Source organism: Biomphalaria glabrata, chromosome 17 (genome assembly GCF_947242115.1).
Source record: "Biomphalaria glabrata chromosome 17, xgBioGlab47.1, whole genome shotgun sequence".
NCBI lineage: Eukaryota > Metazoa > Mollusca > Gastropoda > Planorbidae > Biomphalaria > Biomphalaria glabrata.
Window position 1 is genome coordinate 28,398,199 of NC_074727.1, and position 24,275 is coordinate 28,422,473.

Genomic DNA, 24,275 nt, shown 5'->3' on the forward strand with positions numbered 1-24,275 from the left:
TTAAGCCTTTTTGAATACATACATCTGGGGGCTGAGAACTAGAGCTTATGAGCCTACCAACTGTATTGGGTAGTGACTGGCTTAAAATTGTAAATAATTGTAGCCAGTAGTATGTATTGTATTGATGCTATGAATATACTTAGCTTATGCATGTCAGTAAAGAAAGTGGACACTTAGCACTATTGATGACTTTTTGATTCATTTGATGGAAAGCATTTAATCAGATCAACATTTCATTTTTTAGAATCTCCGCTATCGAGACAATGAGCCAAGAGTAAAACTTAATATCAAGTAAGTCTCTAATCAAGTCAATTTTTCAAATGTTGATATTCAAATATTTTAAAAAGAATTCAAAATGAAATAAATTTGAGAAAAACAAATAAAAAGATCAGTCATTGATCTAACTGCTTAAGTATTGGAGAGGTTTAGTGTCCCCCAGCAACTCTGTGACACCCTTACTTGAAGACACAGTATTACATATCACTTATGAATATCCACAGAGTGTCTTTCAATTTTCAATCTGTATGGTAGCTGTGAAGCATCTTATCTAATCAAGTTTCTATTCAGGGCCAACCTGTATGGTAGCTGTTTAATCAAGTTTCTATTCAGGGCCAACCTGTATGGTAGCTGTCTAATCAAGTTTCTATTCAGGGCCAACCTGTATGGCAGCTATCTAATCAAGTTTCTATTCAGGGCCAACCTGTACTGTAGCTGTCTAATCAAGTTTCTATTCAGGGCCAAGCTTTATGGTAGCTATCCAATCAAGTTTCTATTCAGGGCCAACCTGTACGGTAGCTGTCTAATCAAGTTTCTATTCAGGGCCAACCTTTATGGTAGCTATCCAATCAAGTTTCTATTCAGGGCCAACCTGTACAGTAGCTGTCTAATCAAGTTTCTATTCAGGGCCAACCTTTATGGTAGCTATCCAATCAAGTTTCTATTCAGGGCCAACCTGTATAGTAGCTGTCAAGCATTTTATCCAATCAAGTTTCTATTCAGGGCATAACAGTCCTTCCTTTCCTGACCCCCCCCATGTCTATTTTAGTTTGAAAAGAAGTCAAAGTTCATAGTCTAACAAATAGAAGGACAGCCAACTTTTTATGCACCAAAATTGTCACTTGTTTCAGTTTTAATACCCATGGGATATTTTCCTTTGTGGCTCACAAACTTGACAGATTGAAGAAATAATTTCATTTAGTAGTGAATGTGTTTGCATGCTGGTCACATGGAAACCTTGGCGTGAATTGATACAAAAAAAAGATATGGATAAGGTACATCCAATGTAAATATTTGCAGTTCCATACAGAACACTATTCTAAAAAACTTAAATTTCTAAGAGAGGAACTTGACTCCCTCTTATTACCTCTTCCATACAAAATGTTTAGACTGGCTTGCTGTGTGTGTGTGTTAACTGGTATATAGCTTTCAATTGACCTCTACCCATGCAATGTTTTCCAGTGTGGTTGTGTCTGAGAGATGTCACTTCTACTGAAATATAGTTCCCAGTGTCTGAGAGATGTCACTTCTACTGAAATGTAGTTCCCAGTGTCTGAGAGATGTCACTTCTACTGAAATATAGTTCCCAGTGTCTGAGAGATGTCACTTCTACTGAAATGTAGTTCCATGTGTCTGAGAGATGTCACTTCTACTGAAATATAGTTCCCAGTGTCTGAGAGATGTCACTTCTACTGAAATGTAGTTCCATGTGTCTGAGAGATGTCACTTCTACTGAAATGTAGTTCCATGTGTCTGAGAGATGTCACTTCTACTGAAATGTAGTTCCATGTGTCTGAGAGATGTCACTTCTACTGAAATGTAGTTCCATGTGTCTGAGAGATGTCACTTCTACTGAAATATAGTTCCATGTGTCTGAGAGATGTCACTTCTACTGAAATGTAGTTCCATGTGTCTGAGAGATGTCACTTCTACTGAAAGATAGTTCCCAGTGTCTGAGAGATGTCACTTCTACTGAAATGTAGTTCCATGTGTCTGAGAGATGTCACTTCTACTGAAATATAGTTCCCAGTGTCTGAGAGATGTCACTTCTACTGAAAGATAGTTCCCAGTGTCTGAGAGATGTCACTTCTACTGAAATGTAGTTCCATGTGTCTGAGAGATGTCACTGCTTTTAAAATATAGTTCCCAGTATGTCTGAGAGATGTCACTGCTACTAAAATATAGTTCCCAGTATGTCTGAGAGATGTCACTTCTACTGAAATATAGTTCCCAGTGTCTGAGAGATGTCACTTCTACTGAAATATAGTTCCCAGTGTCTGAGAGATGTCACTTCTACTGAAATGTAGTTCCATGTGTCTGAGAGATATCACTTCTACTGAAGTGTAGTTCCATGTGTCTGAGAGATGTCACTTCTAATGAAATGTAGTTCCATGTGTCTGAGAGATGTCACTTCTACTGACATATAGTTCCCAGTGTCTGAAAGATGTCACTTCTACTAAAATATAGTTCCCAGTATGTCTGAGAGATGTCAGTTCTATTGAAATATAGTTCCCAGTATGTGAGAGATGTCACTTCTACTGAAATATAGTTCCATGTGTCTGAGAGATGTCACTTCTACTGACATATATTTCCCAGTGTGTTCACACTCAGTACAGCTCTGTCCAGTGGTATTAGTCTAATAGTTGGATATTTTTACTTTTAGTACAGCTCTGTCCAGTGGTATTAGTCTAATAGTTGGATATTTTTACTTTTTAGTACAGCTCTGTCCAGTGGTATTAGTCTAATAGTTGGATATTTTTACTTTTAGTACAGTTCTGTCCAGTGGTATTAGTCTAATAGTTGGATATTTTTACTTTTTAGTACCGCTCTGTCCAGTGGTATTAGTCTAATAGTTTGATATTTTTACTTTTAGTACAGCTCTGTCCAGTGGTATTAGTCTAATAGTTGGATATTTTTACTTTTAGTACAGCTCTGTCCAGTGGTAAGTAGTAGACAACTTGAACCTTTGTGTGTTTGTGTGTGTGTAGCTTCCATTTAGTTTTCATTTTTGTCTTTTTTCTTTTTATTTATTTGTTTTGTTTAGTCTAGTTAGGTCATACAACTAACTCATTGACAATCTCAATTGAAATCTTTGTTTCCCTCTAAAGTCAAACAGTTACTCTCTTTGTTGAACTGAATGAAAGTGATCTAGCTGGCATTGAGTTTCTGTTTTGTTCTCTTCAATGACCTCCTGACACACTACATGCAAGAAATCTTGGACCACTCTCTTTTGTATTCATTCATAGACAAAAACTCTCCCTTGATAAATCATTTCTTCCCCCCTTGATAAATCATTTCTAGTTGCAGTATTAATTAGATGCAAACTTTAAAGTAAAGCTTTGATAAATATTTTTAGGGTACTTCAGTTTTCTGAAGGTTTGATAAATCTTTTCAGTGTATTGAAACCCTAATAAATCTTCTAGATGTCAAAAGGCTCTGACACTAATGTGGATCTCTATCCTTTTATTTTGCATTTATTTTGTTGTATTTATAAGTTTCACTTTTCAAAAGATTTAATCCAATGCCAAGTACTTAAACCTTCATCATCTCTGGAGCTAAATCTTTATTGTTTTTTTTTTCTATGTACACACACTAACCTATATAATATGTTTATGTCTAATTTTGTTCAATTGTGTGGTGTCCATCTGTTCACAATTTCAGTGTCCAGCCAATGTCTCATGAATATAACAGCTTTGACCAAGGTAACAACATAAACTCTAAGAAGTTAACTCTCTCTCTCCCTCTCTCTCTCTCCTTGACTTCCCAATCTTAAGTGATGCTTCATCTCTAAAACTAAAACTAAAGAAACTACTTATTTGTTATTCTAAAACCAAAGACTAGTTATTTGTTATTCTAAAACCAAAGACTAGTTATTTGTTATTCTAAAACCAAAGACTAGTTATTTGTTATTCTAAAACTAAAGACTAGTTATTTGTTATTCTAAAAACCAAAGACTAGTTATTTGTTATTCTAAAACCAAAGACTAGTTATTTGTTATTCTAAAACCAAAGACTAGTTATTTGTTATTCTAAAAACCAAAGACTAGTTATTTGTTATTCTAAAACTAAAGACTAGTTATTTGTTATTCTAAAACTAAAGACTAGTTATTTGTTAATCTAAAACTAAAGACTAGTTATTTGTTAATCTAAAACTAAAGACTAGTTATTTGTTATTCTAAAAACTAAAGACTAGTTATTTGGTATTCTAAAACTAAAGACTAGTTATTTGGTATTCTAAAACTAAAGACTAGTTATTTGTTATTCTAAAAACTAAAGACTATTTTTTTGGTATGATAAAACTAAAGACTACTTATTTTGTATTCTAAAACTAAAAACTAGTTATTTGGTATTCTAAAACTAAAGACTAGTTATTTGTTATTCTAAAAACTAAAGACTAGTTATTTGTTATTCTAAAAACTAAAGACTAGTTATTTGTTATTCTAAAACTAAAGACTAGTTATTTGGTATTCTAAAAACTAAAGACTATTTTTTTGGTATGATAAAACTAAAGACTACTTATTTTGTATTCTAAAACTAAAAACTAGTTATTTTGTATTCTAAAACTAAAGATTAGTTATTTGTTAAAATAAAACTAAAGACAAGTTATTTGTTAAAATAAAACTAAAGACTACTTATTTTGTATTCTAAAACCAAAGACTAGTTATTTGGTATTCTAAAAACTAAAGACTAGTTATTTGGTATTCTAAAAACTAAAGACTAGTTATTTGGTATTCTAAAAACTAAAGACTAGTTATTTGGTATTCTAAAACTAAAGACTAGTTATTTGGTATTCTAAAACTAAAGACTAGTTATTTGGTATTCTAAAACTAAAGACTAGTTATTTGTTATTCTAAAACCAAAGACTAGTTATTTGTTATTTTAAAATGAAAGACTAGTTATTTGGTATTTTAAAATGAAAGATAAGTCACTTCTCTCCCTTGTTTTTAAAACTCTCAGTGATTGGATTCTCTTAAAGAGATTTCTGTCTATCAGCTCAGACTTAAAATTCAAATCATTTTGTAGTAAAACCATAGTACATGACAACTTGGATTTATGTTAGTGGACTCAAGAAATTAGAGACACAGTTGAACATAGAGAGATAAGAGGCACAGTTGAACATAGAGACATCAGAGACACAGTTAAACACAGAGACATCAGAGACATAGTTGAACATAAAGAGATGAAAGACACAGTTGAACATTGAGACATTTATGAGACACAGTTGAACATAAAGACATGAAAGGAATACACAGTTGAACATAAAGAGAAAGAAAAGTACCAACACAGAGACTGATTGTGCTATGACCTTCACAAAAAATGCATCTGTTTGTTTTCTAAGTATTAATTACTATATAAAAAATGGAATGTTTTTTTTTAGAAACTTTGTTGAGATGATAACAAAATTTGTATTATTTCTTATCACAGAAATTGTGAATGAACTTGATACTGAGCGGTCCTCAACAGGTAAAGAGTTATCTATCTTTGAATGCATGCAAAGCATTTGATCTCAGAATTTAGAACAGAAGAAATAAATTATGATTTATATCCAAAATATAGAAAAAAAAATGATGTAATAAAGAAACCTGATACAAAACATAACCCTATAAAATACCCGTGTTTAAACAATTTGTTCAGTTACTAAATTAGAGTTGAGTATAGAGGCGGACTGGAAAGAAGTGAAAATGTCATGTCACTCTTTCAAAGAGAAGATCAAATCTGATCTTATAGAGATATATAGTTCGTCCATCGTGGTTCGATGATGACCACTTTGTCATCCAGGGGGCTGAGGGCTTTGCACTGGAGTTAATGCCTCCTCATGTGGCTGGTGAGACCTATGTGAGCCCGGAATGTTCGGCCGCACACTTGGCAGGTTATTCCAGCTGGAGCTAGTGTCGTTTGCCTTGCTTTTCTTTTCTGGCGTTTTTCTTCTGCCAGCGTTGTTCTCTTTTCCTCCGCAACCTGTGCGCCAGTTTTCACAGCGCGACGCCATGATGCTCTGTCATGTGCCTCTGTCTCCCAGGTCCCTGGGTGTATTCTGAACGCCTTCAGAGAAGCTTTGAGGGTGTCCCTGAAGTGTTTTATTTGACCACCTTGCGAGCGCTTTCCTTCGCTTAGTTGGCCATACAAGAGCCGTTTAGGGATGTAGACGTGACCTGCCCATCGCAGCTGGGACTGCATCAGGATTGTGTGGATGCTTTGCAGACACGCTCTTTGAAGGACTTCAGTATCTGGTATTTTGTCTTGCCATTTGACATTTAGTATTTTTCTCAGACATGTCATGTGGAAGTGGTTCAGTTTCTTTGCATGTTTACTGTACACTGTCCATGTTTCTGAGGCATAGAGCAATGTAGGGAGGATGACGGCTCTATAGACCCCTAGCTTGGTGTTTGTGGTGATACCACGTCTGTTCCAGACATTTTTAGACAGTCTGCCATAGGATGCACTGGCCTTGGCGATACGCAGGTCGATATCACTGCGTATCGCCAAATCTGATCTACAGACACTCACAATCTTCACATTTCTCTTTCACTGTTGTTTGGGGTATTCAATCTTTTCTCTTTACAACTTCTCATCTGACCAACTAGAGGCCAATCCACAGCTGCGGTCACAGTTTGGGCACTTGCCTCTGGTGTGTTTGTTGGACATGATGTCCTTCCTCTGTACAAACACCACTTTAGGAAATGTTTTGTTCATGTCAATATAACCTACATAGGTCTCTGATTGATTATTTTTCAAAAGGCTTAGATAATTATGAGAAAATAGATGACATTTTATTCGAATTTTCTATAGCTTTTGACAAAGTTCAACACCATTGTTTGCTTAAAAAATTAAACTATTTTGATTTTGGCATTGTTGGTCAATTGCATCAGTGGATTAAGGATTTTCTGATAGGGAGAGAACAAACTGTAATAATAAATGGCTCTAAATCAACACCAATAACAGTAAACTCAGGCATACCTCAAGGAACAGTCTTAGGTCCACTACTATTTTTAGTTGACATAAATGATTTACCAAATTGCACTAGCTAAGGAAAAAAAGTCAGATTATTTGCAGATGATTGCATAATATATAGAACAGTAAAAACAACACAAAGATACTGAAATTTTACAAAGAGAATTAGAGGAATCAAAGAAATAGGAATCAAATAGGAGCATGTCTTTCCAATCAGAAAAATAACAATGATTAAGAGTAACAAAAAAAAAACTAAAACAAATAAAAACTACTTATTTTTTCATGATAAACCAATTCACACAGACTAAAAACGCAAGGTACCTAAGTGTAATAATGAAAAATTATCAAAGTCCGGCATATTAATGAAACTATTAAAAAATCAAACAAAGCATTAGGGTTTATTATAAGACATTTCCTACCAATCAAGTAACGAATACAAAACTAAAATGTTATTTCTATTGCACATTCTTTCTTTGGGATCCCTCAACTCAATCAAAACATAAAGAAACACTTTCAGGGCAGAACAAGAAACAGTCAAATAGCAAGAAGACATAAAACACTGAATCATGACTTCAAATACAAAAATACACCTAATAAAATACTCAAAAGACACAAGGATACTTTCCCTTAATAAACTGTATACTATTACTTTCCCTTAAGCTGTGTACTATTACTTTCTCTGGGACTGGGCACGCACTCAGCAGCATGGGTTACATATTTGTACAAAGCACTAGCGGATCCAGAACTTTGGAGTGGGGGGGGGGGGGATTTTTTTCCAAACCCACCCTAACGCCCAGTGAACCCTAACCCTTTGCACGTGACGCGTGTATATATATATATATATATATATATATATATATATGAGAATAACAAAAGAAAAGTAGTGCTTCTCAACCTACGGCGAAAAAAAAAGAAACAAAAAAAACGCCATGTTGATGCCTTTTTCTTGACAGTTGGAGGTCAGGGGGAGCTTACAGGGCTACACCAGTGGGTTTCGGGGCGAAGCCCCGACGCCAAAAGTGTTTTCTTGCATTCTTCACTGCAGAAACGCATTCTCCTGACGTCTACAGCTCATTATTCATCCTATTAAAAAAGGACGTTTTGAATAATGTTTTATTGAAAAAAATTCTAATATGATTTTACAGGGCTTTACTACATTGCAAATACAACCGATTTGTTCCTTGAAAAGATAAGATACCCCACATATTTAGATTAAGGCTTAATAATATATTAATATAATTATAATTAAGCGTTTTCTTGCATTCTTCACTGCAGAAACGAGTTCTCCTGACATCTACAGCTCATGATTCATCCTATTAAAAAGGACAAGAAATATTCTAATATGAATTTACAGGCCCTTACTACATTGCAAATACAACCGATTTCTTCCTTGAAAATTTAAGATACCCCACATATTTAGATTAAGACTTTGAGGATCGCCGCTGAAAAACAATTTTTTCGAAAAATAATATTTAAAAAAAAAACAACTCATTTGTAAGTGATACGTTTTGTTCAATAGGCGCCTGTTTGTAACTTTGTTTTGTGACAGAACTAGAATTCAAAGCTCTACACACAAACATTATGAAGTGGGAGGAGAAATGAAGTGGGCCAGTTAGATACTACCCTTTTTTTGGATTTTTAGGATTCAAGCCTATATTGTGAGTTATAGTCCCAAATTTATTTATACAATAGAAAAATATCAGATTGAGTAAAGGTTGGAAAAAGGTGACTAGGAATATAATATTTGGGTAATAACTCATCTCAAATTAGATTGTTACTCTTATACTAAAAATTTCGTATGAATTTTAAATTTTCCAAAATAAAGTCTTTCTTAAAATAATTATGTAAATCATGTGCAATTACATAAACTCTGTCGCCATATTTGACTATTCTGTTCATGTTTTAATCTGGAAAGGGGAGGGGGCGGTAGAGTAACAACGATTAATCCTCGCTCTTTTTTATAATTTCTGCTAATGATTGCATTTGGCATTAAATGATAGGGGGTGGGGCGAATCGAATTAAGAATTTAATTTATAGCATATGTAAAGTATATTAGTGACAATTGTTTTTAAATTTTGTAATTTTTTAACTAAAATAGGACCACCCACCCCACCCAATCGGCTAACAGGGGAACGACATAATATAAATATCGGTTAAAATATCAATAACAAGTTTCAATCATATAGATATTTAATTGATTCTCTTAATAACCTGTGATTTCTTCAAATAAATAACCCCACCTAACCCCACCAAATTGGCCAGCATATCAGAGGGGGGGGGCGAAATAATTGGTTGAAATATAAATAATTAGTATATATTATTAACATAACTAATAAATTCGTATACAAATTGTGTGATTTCTTTACTAAAATTCGTCCGCCGCCCACTTCTGGGGAGGGGTCGGCCGAGTCAGGGGGACGATCGCCCCTACTGCCCCCCCCCCCTGGATCCTCCAGTGGTACAAAGGGGAAACAACCCGTCCCGAGACATGACGTTAAACTGCGCTTCTCTTTCCTTAGCACTTTTGGAGCTCAAAAGTGCCCTACTTCTTTCCTATCATTGTGTCTGCCTCCTCTTTTCCTCAGTCTGCCTTCATTGATCATCACACTGTCTCCTTAACTTTAAATTCTCACTACGTCCTAGAACAGTCTGTTTGCCGTGGACTGCGACGGGTAAGGGGGGAGAAAGAGATCCTGGTGTTTGAGTGGTGGCTATCTGAGGATAAACCACCACAACACAATACTTTGGCTCCAAGTTCCCCTAGACCTGAGGCCCAGATGGCTCGCTCTGGGTCAACCGGCTGGTCATGCCGAGCTACCTGTCGACCTATACTGGAGGGCGGTGGCTGGAGGGTCAATCAGGGCGCTGCTGTATCGGTGGGGAGCACAGGTGCCGAACTAACAAGAAAATATATATGGATAAAAAAAAACAATAAACTACTTGCCCCAGATTTAAGTCTGGGCAAGAGACGCCGTATTGAGGCTAAAAAGGAGGAGGCCACAAAAAGCTGTACTACCTGGCCATCATTTTTGGTGGTCAGGTGCACAGAGGAGGGGAAAAGCCTGACAAAGCTGAGCCCTTTTCTAATCTATAAGGGACTCAAGTCAGTAGTGGGAGAGCCCAAGAGTGTGTCTAAGCTACACAAATCAATGGAACTTCTTGTAGAAGTAGATGGCAAGACACACTCTGATGGGCTTTTAAGATGCAGAAGACTCTGTGATCTCCAAGTGGAAGTCATGCCACACAAGAGTCTGAACACTAGCAGAGGTGTAATCAGCTCTAGGGACCTACTGGAATGTTCCGAGAAGGAAATAGTGGAGGGCATTGAAGGAGTCACCCATGCCCGGTGCAGTATCAGGCGCAGGGATGGTGAGGATGTCAAAACCGCCACTATTATCCTCACATTCGGAACTAGGACACCGCCAGAGTATGTGAAGGCAGGATACCTACGAGTTCCAGTGAGGCCCTACATACCTAACCCCATGAGGTGCTTCAAGTGCCAGGGTTATGGACACGGCGTGGCAGTCTGCAAGAGGAACACTGTGTGTGCCAGATGTGCTGGAGAGGGTCATGAGGACAAGGGCTCCACAGCCCAGTTGAAATGCCCAAACTGTCAAGCTGGCCACTCAGCCTACTCCAAGGACTGCCCCGTGTGGAAACAGGAGATTGCCGTGCAGGAGTACAAGGCAAGAAATGGATGTACCTTCAGCCAGGCGAAATCGGCTGTACTGGCCCTACCCAAGGGCCAATTCGGCTTGACAAAGACCTACGCCCAGGCTGTTGCTAAGATAGGAAGATCCATAGCCACACAGACGGACACATTGACCCCACCACCCCCTCCTCCTCCTCATCCAACTCAGAAGAAAACACAGCCAAAGAACACACCTCCGAAGAGAAAAGAAAGCCCTGTTGTCATGCTAAAGAACAGGTTCTCTGTGCTCGCTCATGAGAGCATGGAGACTGAGCAGCATGTCAAAACCAATACTCCGGGAGAACCCGGAGACATCATGTCTGACACAGGTTCTCCTCAAAGAACCCAGCCAGACACCCCAACCTCTACCGAATTAGAGGTTGACCAACTCCCTAAGGGGAGAAATCAAAACGGAGAGGATGCCCGAGGTGAGAGAGGATGAAATAACCTCCGCTCTAACCAGAGGGATCTCCCCTCTCCAGAGAGAAAGACTTCCCCCAAAAGGGGGTTGTCCTCCTCTCCATCCAAACCCAAGAATAAAAATACCAAGGTCACTGGAATAAAGGGAAACCCCTCCGGGGGCCTCCCAAGGCCAAATAGCTCCAAGTAGGTCATCTAGAATAAGCCATAGATTCCAGAATTGTACAGTGGAATTGTAGAGGCCTCAAGGCCAATTATGAGGAAATGCAGCTACTGATGGACTCTGAGACTCCTGTAGCTGTCTGCTTACAGGAAACATTTCTGAAAGATAGCATCAGTTTCTGAAGCTACAGTGCTTACAGCAAGAATGTTGAGGATGCAGAGAGAGCATCAGGTGGAATCTGTATCCTTGTGAAGGACAACGTCCCCCATGAGAGGGTAGAACTACAGACCACACCACAGGCTGTAGCAGCTAGGATAACACTTCACAAGGTTATCACTTGCTGCAGCCTGTATCTACCACCAGGCGCTCCATCAAACCGAACAGACATGGAGGACATATTGAAACAACTCCCCCGGCCTTATATAATCATTGGGGATTTCAATGTTCTTAACACCATGTGGGGATCCAACAATACTGACACAAGTGGTCGTATGCTGGATGATATCTTCTTCCAACATGATTTATGCATACTTAATGATGCATCACCGACCTACTTGCACCCAGGAACTGGATCACTCACATGCATTGACCTCAATTTATGTGTCCCTGGACTTCTAGACGACTTTAAATGGTCGGTTAGCAATGATCTACGGGGAAGTGATCACTTCCCAATCATCATTACTAACAATCTCACCTCATTGGGACGACCTCAGCGGTGGAAACTGAATAAGGCCGATTGGGAACAATTCCAAAAAAGATGCTCCGAGGATATCACAGAAAATATCCTCGACGAACAGAACCCAGCTGATACCTTTGCTAGCAGGCTACTTAGTATAGCCAGGAAAGTTGTCCCCCTAACCTCCGCAAATCCAAAACGGCCTAGCAAACCATGGTTTGATACAGCTTGCAAAAGTGCTATTGGCGATAGGAAAAAACGACTGGCTGCATTTATAAAGAATCCTTCCCAGGAAAACCTAAAGCTATTCAGGATAGCTAGAGCAAAGGCTAGACAAACAATACGGTCAGCCAAAAGGAATTCCAGAGGTTTTGTCGGCAGTCTGGATGCCAACACTTCTGCTAGAGCGGTTTGGAAGGCAGAAGAAATGCCAAAAGTCATTAACATACTTAGAGTACTCAGCCATACGGACTGGGGAGCTGACAGAGATACCTTGCTGCTGCTATATCGGAGTCTAATTCGATCCAAGCTGGACTACGGATCCATAATATATGGAGCAGCAAGGAAGTCTTATGTAAAAATACTGGAACCAATACAAAATGCTGCCCTGCGTCTCTGTCTCGGCGCATTTCGTACATCACCTATCCCAAGTCTCCACGTGGAGGATGGATATAAGAATGAAAAAGCTTGCAATGCAGTATATAGTCAAGCTAAAATCCAACCCCACGAACCCTGCTTTCGACTCCATGTTTAACCCCACAGAGGTAGAATTATACAATCGAAGGCCTAACGAAATACAGCCGTTAGGCCTCCGAATGAGAGAACCCATCCAAAATTTAACCCCACCCATTGACCAAATCTCTAAAATAGAAACCCCTCAGAATCCTCCTTGGCTAATGAATAAACCCAAATTAAATTTATCCCTCCTTAATTTCAAAAAAAGAAAATACAGACTCAAGCATACTACAAGTCCACTTTAGGGAACTGCAGGAGAGCTACGGAGATTGTGGTACCATCTACACAGACGGATCCAAAATGGATGGAAAGGTCGCGTGTGCCTGCTCCTTTCGGAACAAAACAATCTCCCGTAGACTCCCCGATGGCTGCTCCATCTTTACGGCTGAATTGCATGCAATATCGCTTGCACTTATGGCCGTAAAAGCATCAGACAGGAGAAAATTTATAATCTGCTCCGACTCCAAATCTGCATTGAAAGCTTTGGGGCGGATGAAGACTGACATTCCATTGGTACATAAGAGCCTGAAGCTGTTGGACCAAATAACAGCCAACCGTAGGGATGTCACCTTCATCTGGGTCCCCTCCCATGTTGGCATTGAGGGAAACGAAGCCGCAGACAGAGAAGCAAAGAGAGCCCTAAATCAAGCGGTGTCAGGAACCCAAATTCCCTCCTTGGACCTGAGACAAAGTATTGCCTCTGCCACCTATCGAGAGTGGCAGAACCGATGGGAGGCTGAGACTCACAGTAAACTCAGGGAGATTGTGGCGGATGTCAGGTGGCGGCCCACATCTAAGGGTCTGACAAGGCGTGGTAGCACGACCATGTCCAGACTTAGGATTGGCCACACCTACATCACGCACTCTTTTGTGCTGAAGAGAGAGGAGCCCCCACTTTGTGAGTACTGTGACTCTCGCCTCACCGTGGAACATATCCTCGTTGATTGCCCCAGATACCAGGATGTCAGGGAGAAACATTTTAGAGCCACTAACTTAAAAACACTATTTGATAATGTCGACCCTGGGAAGATACTGGGCTTTATCCGGGAAGTGGGGCTATCTACGAAGATCTGATTTATGAATTTGTGAACATGTACTATTTACATTAGAATTTTACCAAATATTTAAATTTTTACTACCTTTACTATTTTAACTGTGAATAGACCTTGATTTAAATGATATGACTGTATAGAATCTGGCCCTTGTTGTTTAGAGAGAGAGTAGTCCTTAAGGGACTGCAGGCACGACATGGCCTAAATTGTGCCGAAGTGCCTAAAATCAAATCAAAATCAAAGGGGAAACAACTGAATACAATCACGAGACTTCAGTAAGTAGCAACTGACAAGGTTTGGCTTCCGACCATTGAAATGTCTCTGTTGAGTTGAAATGTCTCTGTTGAGTTGAAATGTCTCTGTTGAGTTGACTAGACAATCAGAAGTGTTGAGCTGGTGGAGGAGTTGTCTTTCCTTTCCTTTGAAATTTTAAATTGACATTTCAGCTGTGCAACACAAAGAAACACGATCTAAAGTTCTAAAAGAAACTTCTTATAATTCATTTCATAAATAAAAAAAAAACTCTTCAATGCTTGAGTTACATTTTTGTTGTTGTTGTTTTTCCTTTAGACTTGAAAGATTCTGAAGAAGAGGAAGAAGAGTTTGAGAGTGTTTCCCAAGTGACTGGACCTGTAAGTTGATCCCAAGTGACTGGACATGTAAGTTGATCCCAAGTGACTGGACCTGTAAGTGTTTCCCAAGTGACTGGACCTGTAAGTGTTTCCCAAGTGACTGGACCTGTAAGTGTTTCCCAAGTGACTGGACCTGTAAGTGTTTCCCAAGTGACTGGACCTGTAAGTGTTTCCCAAGTGACTGGACCTGTAAGTGTTTCCCAAGTGACTGGACCTGTAAGTTGATCCCAAGTGACTGGACCTGTAAGTGTTTCCCAAGTGACTGGACCTGTAAGTTGATCCCAAGTGACTGGACCTGTAAGTGTTTCCCAAGTGACTGGACCTGTAAGTTGATCCCAAGTGACTGGACCTGTAAGTGTTTCCCAAGTGACTGGACCTGTAAGTGTTTCCCAAGTGACTGGACCTGTAAGTGTTTCCCAAGTGACTGGACCTGTAAGTGTTTCCCAAGTGACTGGACCTGTAAGTGTTTCCCAAGTGACTGGACCTGTAAGTTGATCCCAAGTGACTGGACCTGTAAGTTGATCCCAAGTGACTGGACCTGTAAGTGTTTCCCAAGTGACTGGACCTGTAAGTTGATCCCAAGTGACTGGACCTGTAAGTGTTTCCCAAGTGACTGGACCTGTAAGTGTTTCCCAAGTGACTGGACCTGTAAGTGTTTCCCAAGTGACTGGACCTGTAAGTGTTTCCCAAGTGACTGGACCTGTAAGTGTTTCCCAAGTGACTGGACCTGTAAGTGTTTCCCAAGTGACTGGACCTGTAAGTTGATCCCAAGTGACTGGACCTGTAAGTTGATCCCAAGTGACTGGACCTGTAAGTGTTTCCCAAGTGACTGGACCTGTAAGTGTTTCCCAAGTGACTGGACCTGTAAGTGTTTCCCAAGTGACTGGACCTGTAAGTTGATCCCAAGTGACTGGACCTGTAAGTGTTTCCCAAGTGACTGGACCTGTAAGTGTTTCCCAAGTGACTGGACCTGTAAGTGTTTCCCAAGTGACTGGACCTGTAAGTGTTTCCCAAGTGACTGGACCTGTAAGTGTTTCCCAAGTGACTGGACCTGTAAGTGTTTCCCAAGTGACTGGACCTGTAAGTTGATCCCAAGTGACTGGACCTGTAAGTGTTTCCCAAGTGACTGGACCTGTAAGTGTTTCCCAAGTGACTGGACCTGTAAGTGTTTCCCAAGTGACTGGACCTGTAAGTGTTTCCCAAGTGACTGGACCTGTAAGTTGATCCCAAGTGACTGGACCTGTAAGTGTTTCCCAAGTGACTGGACCTGTAAGTGTTTCCCAAGTGACTGGACCTGTAAGTGTTTCCCAAGTGACTGGACCTGTAAGTGTTTCCCAAGTGACTGGACCTGTAAGTGTTTCCCAAGTGACTGGACCTGTAAGTTGATCCCAAGTGACTGGACCTGTAAGTGTTTCCCAAGTGACTGGACCTGTAAGTGTTTCCCAAGTGACTGGACCTGTGTTTCCCAAGTGACTGGACCTGTAAGTTGATCCCAAGTGACTGGACCTGTAAGTGTTTCCCAAGTGACTGGACCTGTAAGTTGATCCCAAGTGACTGGACCTGTAAGCGTTTCCCAAGTGACTGGACCTGTAAGTTGATCCCAAGTGACTGGACCTGTAAGCGTTTCCCAAGTGACTGGACCTGTAAGTAATTCCCAAGTGACTGGACCTGCTGGACCTGTAAGTAATTCCCAAGTGACTGGACTTGTAAGTGTTTCTCAAGTGACTGGACCTGTAAGTCGATCACAAAACATTAGCTTGTTATACTTCAAAGTCATTCTAAAGCTAATCATAACATTTTTTTTTATCAGAGGCATCCAGTTTGGAAAATTCCAGACAGTGATATTGAATCTAAGAGAATGAAATCTTCCCGTTTCAAAGATGTTTCTAAGAAAAACTCACGTGACAGGTGAACTATCTGACACCATTTTGTTTGCACCTCATTGTCTACTGTTTCGTTACTTCAATACAAGAGCCATTTCTTTCATACCCCACGGGGTCAGACCAACAACTAACTGATTGACATTTATACAAAAGTTTTATCCTAAGAATGCTTTGATTGTAATCCAAATATTTCAGACTCTCTGGTGTAACTCAAAAGAGTGTGAAGAACTCTTTAGAAGGACAAGTTACATTTGGTGTGAGTGTTTTTAGTTCCTAATATATGTATGTTAAATAATACTATAGTAACGGTAAACAGAAAAAAAAAAAAAACTATATAGAAAATTGTCATGAAACTTAAGGCAGAGTGTATAACAAGTATATTAAAATTAAACACTTAACCCAAAAAGTGAGCAGACAACTGCAGAGTGAATACATAAACAATGTAATAGCTTAAGATAACAACAAAAACTTATGGTCTTACATTAAGTCTAAGAAATGGAAACTACCGGAGTAGCACCATTAAAAGAAGAAGTTAATTTAAAACAATGATAATGAAACTAATGCTAGCATTCTAAACAAATACTTTGCATCAGCATTCTCATCCCCTGGATACACAAAGACAGATGACTTACTTTCAGCCAAGTAAAAGACAGGAGATATAAATGTACCAGAAAGGGGGATCCACATATTATTAGACAACATCAAACTGAATTGAGCGTCTGGACCTGATGATATTCCAGCTAGAGTACTCAGGAACTAAAGCAATGAGCTAGCCCCAGTGTTCAAAATACTTTTTCAGGCATCGCTTAACCAGGGCAGAGTACCAAGGGACGTCACTCCTCTGATTAAAAAGTGGAGAAAAATCTGACCCAGGAAACTACAGACTAGTATCCCTAACTAGCATTATGTAAAATCCTAGAACACATAATATGTATATATACAATAATATATATATATGCATCAGTGGTCTCCAACGGGGGCTATATCGCCCCCTAGGGGGCATTTTCGAGATTTTGGGGGGTGCTGAGAGCCAAAGGGGCGGTGGGCATAAAGAAGAAACTAAAGGTGCTCTGAAACAAAACAAATGAAAAAAATTCTTCAAGCTGGGAAACCCACTAAAGACACAGTATAGTTCACTTGTGTGCCAACTTCTAATTTAAGAACAGAAACAGCCTTAGAAATTGAGTTCGGGAATCCCATTTTCTATTTTTAAATTCTTACTCTTTTGCTGTAATCGGAGAGTATTTATTGTCCTTGGATCTCGCGCGTATAAACGTTTCAGATTTGATTAACAAACTAGGTAATACGCCTTTTAGATTATAGTTTATTTTATCTACATATGTTCATATATTGATATGTCAATGTTAATTGAAAAAAAAAACATAACAGGTAACATTTAATAGAATAATTTAACTTTTTAAAACAAAAAACATTGATAAAATGTTGTTACGAAAACTCACTGGTATGTCATGTAATATTTCCTTGAGATTTAGTGAATTGCCACTAGAAAAAAAGTAAGTTCTACTTTGATGGCATTTTCAGAAGAGGTTATGAAACCAAGTCGGCTTCACGAACATATAGCGATATCCAAAAATAATTTAAGAATATTCATGAACAATTATAAAAATCTACAATTAAAACAATATTAAAAACAAAAAAAACGGCAAAGCAGGATATGTTTTAATTGCTTCTTAGAAAAATTCATAGCTTTTTTAGAATTCTTATGATAGTGTTGAAAAATTGATTAAAACTAAATTTATTTTAAAACATATGTAACACCAAAAGACTTTTTTCTGTTAGAGATGAAATATTATTTCAAAATTGTCTAGTTATGTAGCTTATGAGGACATATAGGAAACTATCAGTGGTTGGACGCTACAATGACTTTATAAGAACAAATCTATTCACTATTCACCTTGTGAGTTATGATACACAAGAAAAGTTTAGCCCGCAATTTCATTTCTATTTGAATCTAATTATAAAACTGTAAATAAAATACAAACCCATGCCGGCGCATCTTTCAACAGTTTGGTAAAACAAATATTAGATGTTAGACTCTTGTTGTAAACTGAAGTTCGCTGGATTTCGAAATGGGCTTGTTAATGGTTATGGCTCGTTTTTTTTAAGCTCTTAAATAATTATTTTTTTTGAGAAACGGGAAGATTCAACGGTTGGCGATGACTTATTAAGCAGGCTAAAAAAAATGTTTTACATGGTAGGCATCTATCACAAATGAATGAAACCAAGCTCCAACTGCTAGGAAAAAAAATGACTTTCATTGATTATATCATTTTCTCTTTCATCGAGATATTAAATCTATTTTAAAGAGTTTTACAATCTCACATAAATTGTTTGTTGACAAATGAATTAATGCCCAAGGACACCGATATCTATGCAATTCACATAACAATGCTCCATGAAGAAATTAAGATTCGCTTCTAAAATTAAAAAATATATATATATATATAAATGACAATTATTAAACATCTGTTACTGACGTTCAGATTGAGTTGCATGAAAAAATAGATTTACAAAATTATGTCTTCAATAAAAAGAATGAAAACATAGGAGGCACACAGTGGCGTAGCTAGGGTGGGGGGGAGGGGGGAAATTTGAAATTCCCCCGGGCCCCAATTTAAGGAAGGGGGCCAAATTAGTGCTTTTTTAATTAATTAAATTAAATATTACGCAAAATGCAGCGGCCCCCAAACGATGGAAATTCCTAGCTACGCCCCTGGAGGCACAACAGAGATGTGGCTGCATTTAAATGTTTCAGTAAAATTCAAAAATTGTGGTCCAAAATGGAATTATGTTTTATCTTTTCCGTCAACATACACGGTTAACCTAGATTTAGTGGGTAACAAACTTAATAAATAAGCCAAGAAATAGACTGGATGTAGCCACTAGAGCCTTGCTTTGGCTAACTTACAGCTTGAAACTTTCTAATATTGTCAGGCTGCAGAGGCACGAGGTTACCATTAGCTTAATTTCATTTTGCAGTGAATTCAGTAACAATAATATTTATATTAAAAAATAAAACTAAATTTACAATTAAACCTAAAAACAGTAGGCCCTAATATTCAACAATTTAAACGGAGACTATTCTTAGGATTTGAAAGAAAGTCTTTACAATTAATTTTTGTGTGTAAGTAATCACTGCAAATTATTTGACATAATATTTGTATAATGATAATATTTTCTGTTTTTGCCTTTAATTTCGAAGATTACGGCTGAGTCGTTTCACATAACTACGCAAACCCAACTGCGACCTATATATTTTCCCGAATTTTATGCAGACAAAGCCGTTGTATGCTGGCTTTTCTTTAAGTATCAAATGTTTGTTCCGCAGTTTTTGTAAGAGCTCTCGAACTGTTTCTCTCAGAGGCTATCTGCTGCCAGAGAATGCTGCCAGGTAATTTCCTCTATGCCAGTGAGAGCAAAATGGAGCCTGAATAAATCTTTGTAGCGCTCACGGGGGATCGGGGCACCTCTGTAACTCAGTCCTCCTCAAAGCCCGTCAGTCATAGGCCAAGGAGTTCACAACAATCGCCTTTGGCATGTGGTCGTCTCCCAAGCGGGATAAGTGTTATTGACAGCATAAAAATTAATAGATAGATGATATTTTATTCAAATTTGCCTTCTCACGCTTCTTTATAAAAACTGTTTTTCTTAGAGGGAGGCGCTGGCGGATTTTTTGTAAAGAAAAAATTCGAAAAGGGGGCGGTAGGCCAAAAAAGGTTGAAGACCACTGATATACATCGATCCTTATGTCTCGGAAGACAATGGATGCGCCGAGGTGATTCAATGGCTTTGGATTTGTCTTGAGACGGGGCAGAACCTGGTGTGACTGATCAAGCCAATTCTGGAGCGGCAGAGTTTGCCACAGTTCGTGCATGTATATGCATCTGACTTAGGGCTAGCTGAGAGGGCAGCTTTCTTTTTCTTTCTCTTGACTGATGCAACTTCGTTTCTTTTGCACTTGGCGAAGTTCGTACCAGCACGTACAGTCTGTCTCCATGCTGTCCGGTCTTGGGCTATTTCTTCCCACATGCTTTGGTTGATGCCCGTGGTTCTCATGTCTCGCTTGCAGACATCTCTGTAAGTTAGTCTTGGGCGGCCCTTGGGTCCGATTCCTTCTGCAAGCTCAGCGTTTAGGATGTCTTTAGGGATTCTTCCATCTGGCATGCGAGTTACATGACCGAGCCAGCGTCGTCTTCTCTGTTGAAGGATGGCATAGATGCTGTGCATATTAGCCCGTTTCAAAACTTCCTGGTTGGTGACACGATCCCTCCAGGAGATGCACAGTATGCGTCGCATTCAGCGTAGTTAGAAGGTATTTAATCTGTGTTCTTGACGCATGTAAGTTGCCTAGCTCTCACTGCCATAAAGAAGTGTGCTCAGAACGCAGACTCTGAATTTTTGTTGCCATAGTTGGTATTTTCCCACACGCGCTTGGAGAGCTTTGCCATTTCTGCTGTCCTATTCTTTTTATCATCTCAGTGTCTATATCTAGGTTGCTGGCTATTGTTGTACCGAAGTAGGTCATGTAAGTGTGTAAGCAAGTGTGTGATTTTCAATACGTGTCGCTGGTTTTTCTGCGACGTCTAATGCCGGATCTGCTGACAATGTCGAACGCCTTGGTCAAGTCAATACAAGCTATAAAGAGGGACTGCTTTTGTTCTCTGCTTTTCTCCTGAGGCGCTTCAGTATTGGTCTCTAGCATGGAGGCCGCTTCAGTATTGGTCTCTAGCATGGAGGCTCTTCAGTATTGGTCTCTAGCATGGAGGCGCTTCAGTATTGGTCTCTAGCATGGAGGCCACTTCAGTATTGGTCTCTAGTATGGAGGCGCTTCAGTATTGGTCTCTAGCATGGAGGCGCTTCAGTATTGGTCTCTAGCATGGAGGCCGCTTCAGTATTGGTCTCTAGCATGGAGGCCGCTTCAGTATTGGTCTCTAGCATGGAGGCGCTTCAGTATTGGTCTCTAGCATGGAGGCCGCTTCAGTATTGGTCTCTAGCATGGAGGCCGTTTCAGTATTGGTCTCTAGCATGGAGGCCGCTTCAGTATTGGTCTCTAGCATGGAGGCCGCTTCAGTATTGGTCTCTAGCATGGAGGCCGCTTCAGTATTGGTCTCTAGCATGGAGGCGCTTCAGTATTGGTCTCTAGCATGGAGGCCGCTTCAGTATTGGTCTCTAGCATGGAGGCGCTTCAGTATTGGTCTCTAGCATGGAGGCGCTTCAGTATTGGTCTCTAGCATGGAGGCCGCTTCAGTATTGGTCTCTAGCATGGAGGCCGCTTCAGTATTGGTCTCTAGCATGGAGGCGCTTCAGTATTGGTCTCTAGCATGGAGGCCGCTTCAGTATTGGTCTCTAGCATGGAGGCCGCTTCAGTATTGGTCTCTAGCATGGAGGCCGTTTCAGTATTGGTCTCTAGCATGGAGGCCGCTTCAGTATTGGTCTCTAGCATGGAGGCCGCTTCAGTATTGGTCTCTAGCATGAAGGCCTTCCCAACTTTCCAGCTTCTGAGTTGGTGCCACGCGATCCTTTGGATCTCATCAGCAAGGTCGAGAGAGGGAGAGAGAGAGAGAGGGACCATGACGCATGGGCCACCCATGACCCCTATTGAATGCCCAGGAATGCGCTAAAACAACTCGGGAGACAACAGTTACGGGTTATATGTCCAACTTGACTGGCCACATGGAACTTCAGGACAATCGTGTAGGCTTTGCTGTCAAGAACAGTCTACTTCCCACGATAGCCTCTACATAATATGTAGTGACATTATAAACCACTTAGACAACACAATGCCCTTACTCAATACCAACATTGCTTTTGGAAATATAGATCAGGTGAAACACAACTAATAGGATAAATTCATGAGCTACTAGATTAGATTTTCCTATAAGGCATTTGACAAAGTTTACCACCATAGCCTGTGTACAAAATTTAAATATTTGCTGGTACATGACATCAATGAATTCATGAGTATCATCACGGAAATAGGATTAACCCCAACTGTAATAATAAACGGCTTTAAATCACCACCAATTACAGTCAACTCAGCTGTACCTCAAGGAACACTTTTAGGTCCACTACTATTTTTAATTTACATAAATGACTTACCAAATTACATTAGTTCAGGAACAAAAGTCAGATTATTTGCAGACGATTGCATAGTAGGCCTATATAGAACAATAAAAACAACACAAGATACAGACATTTTTACAAAGAGAATTAGATGAATCACAGAAATGGGAATCAAATTGGAGCGTGTCTTTCAACCAATAAAAATGACAATTATTAAAAGTAACAAAAAAACTATAACAAATTAATACCACTTATCTTATTCATGGTAAACCAGTTACACACTAAAAAATCAAAATACTTAGGTGTTATAATAAATGAAAAATGATCATGCAATTATGAGGGTTTATTCCAAGAAATGTCTACAAATCAAATGAGAACCTAAACACTCAAATGTTATTTCACCTCTATAGGTTTGGGTCAATACTAATGGGCAAGACAACATTCAGAAACTGGAACAGACACAAAATAGAGCAGTGAGATTCATAGCAAACGAATATGCACATTTGACTAGAGTTACACCTTTAGTAAAATCACTCAATTTACAAAGCCTTCATGAGAGAAGACTCAAAAGTAAAGTAGCAATTATACATAAAACACTGAACCATAATCTTAAAATACTAAAACAAAACCTAATAAAATAATCAGAAAGACACAAAGATAAAGGCACATTCCTTGTTTCATATGCTAGGACAAATTTGTACAAATACTCCTTCTTCCCTAGTGGTCTTAGTGCATGGAATGTGTTGCCTGAGCCAGCCAGGAAAACCAATGACTTAGCAGAGTTTGTCATTGATTAACATACATGACTAGATGAACCTCTAGGGATACGCATAGGACGTAATCATCTTTCCTTTTTTTGAAGTAACGTTTTGTATTTTATAGGATAAGATCATTGAAGATCCTAGTCTTTGACAAAGTGTTTCTATTCTATGATTTGTGTGTCTTAGGTAACAAACACAGCAGCAGCAAGTCCAAGTTCTTTCTATTCAGACAGCTCTAAAGGTTGGATGATACCAGATGATACAGACAGTCTCTATGACTGGAATCAAGGTGAAAGTCTTCTCATGGAAATGTGACTCTCATTTAAATAGTTCTCTGTCTCATTCCCAACCTTTAACTAACAATGTCATCTTCACCTTCTGTTGACCATATTGGTCAATTTCTATTTGTCTTTTGCATTGAATCTCTTTCAATGACAGGCCTATTCTTGAACGTTGTCTTCCCATTGGCCCATTCTTGAATGTTGTCTTCCCATTGGCCCATTCTTGAAAGTTGTCTTCCCATTGGCCCATTCTTAAAAGTTGTCTTCCCATTGGCCCATTCTTGAACGTTTTCTTCCCATTGGCCCATTCTTGAATGTTGTCTTCCCATTGGCCCATTCTTGAATGTTGTCTTCCCATTGGCCCATTCTTGAAAGTTCTCTTCCCATTGGCCCATTCTCGAAAGTTGTCTTCCCATTCTCTGACTGCCTGTTTCTTCTTTGTCCTATTCTGTACCCTGTTAACAATTTACATATTTTACAACAAAGAATTTTTTAAAACAATTGTACAAACTATGAAGCTTTTTGTTCAACTAAAATCTGAATTCCTTGTGAATTTACAAGAAGACGGACTTCAGAGGCTAGTGAATGCCTTGGCAGCTGCTCGTCAAGAGTTTAGCCTTACAATAAACCTCACCAAGACCACAATCCTGGCACAAGATGCTCCAGAAATACCCCGGAAAATGGAAACCCTAACAGTAGATTTAGACACTGAGCTGACAAAAAGAATAGGAAAGGCTTCTGCAGCAATGGCAAAACTTTTCAAGCGCATCTGGAAAAATACCAAATAGACTATGGCCATCAAAATCTTAGTCTATAATGACACATATAATGGAGGTATCATGTCTCCTACCAGGACATTTTGAAACGTGCCACAAGCACCCAACTGACACAGAGAAGACTACACTGGCTCTGACCCGCATGCCAGATAGAGGAGCCCTGAAGAAATCCTA

General features: G+C 39.2%; 1 protein-coding gene across 5 annotated transcripts in view; it reads left to right on the forward strand.

Moving 5' to 3' along the window:
• Positions 1 to 24,275, forward strand: part of LOC106052226 (uncharacterized protein C8orf34 homolog) — a 64,569-nt gene that overhangs the window by 33,261 nt on the left and 7,033 nt on the right. For 3 of the 5 annotated variants that reach the window (XM_056015286.1, XM_056015288.1, XM_056015287.1), the window contains exons 9-15: positions 245 to 291; positions 3,658 to 3,698; positions 5,421 to 5,459; positions 14,255 to 14,316; positions 16,127 to 16,224; positions 16,395 to 16,455; positions 23,231 to 23,333. In XM_056015286.1, the coding sequence (XP_055871261.1) occupies positions 245 to 291; positions 3,658 to 3,698; positions 5,421 to 5,459; positions 14,255 to 14,316; positions 16,127 to 16,224; positions 16,395 to 16,455; positions 23,231 to 23,333 (451 nt within the window). Of the gene's footprint in view, positions 1 to 244; positions 292 to 2,712; positions 2,730 to 2,921; positions 2,939 to 3,657; positions 3,699 to 5,420; positions 5,460 to 14,254; positions 14,317 to 16,126; positions 16,225 to 16,394; positions 16,456 to 23,230; positions 23,334 to 24,275 lie in introns of all 5 variants that reach the window. The other 2 variants (XM_056015290.1, XM_056015289.1) reach the window with 2 other exon arrangements.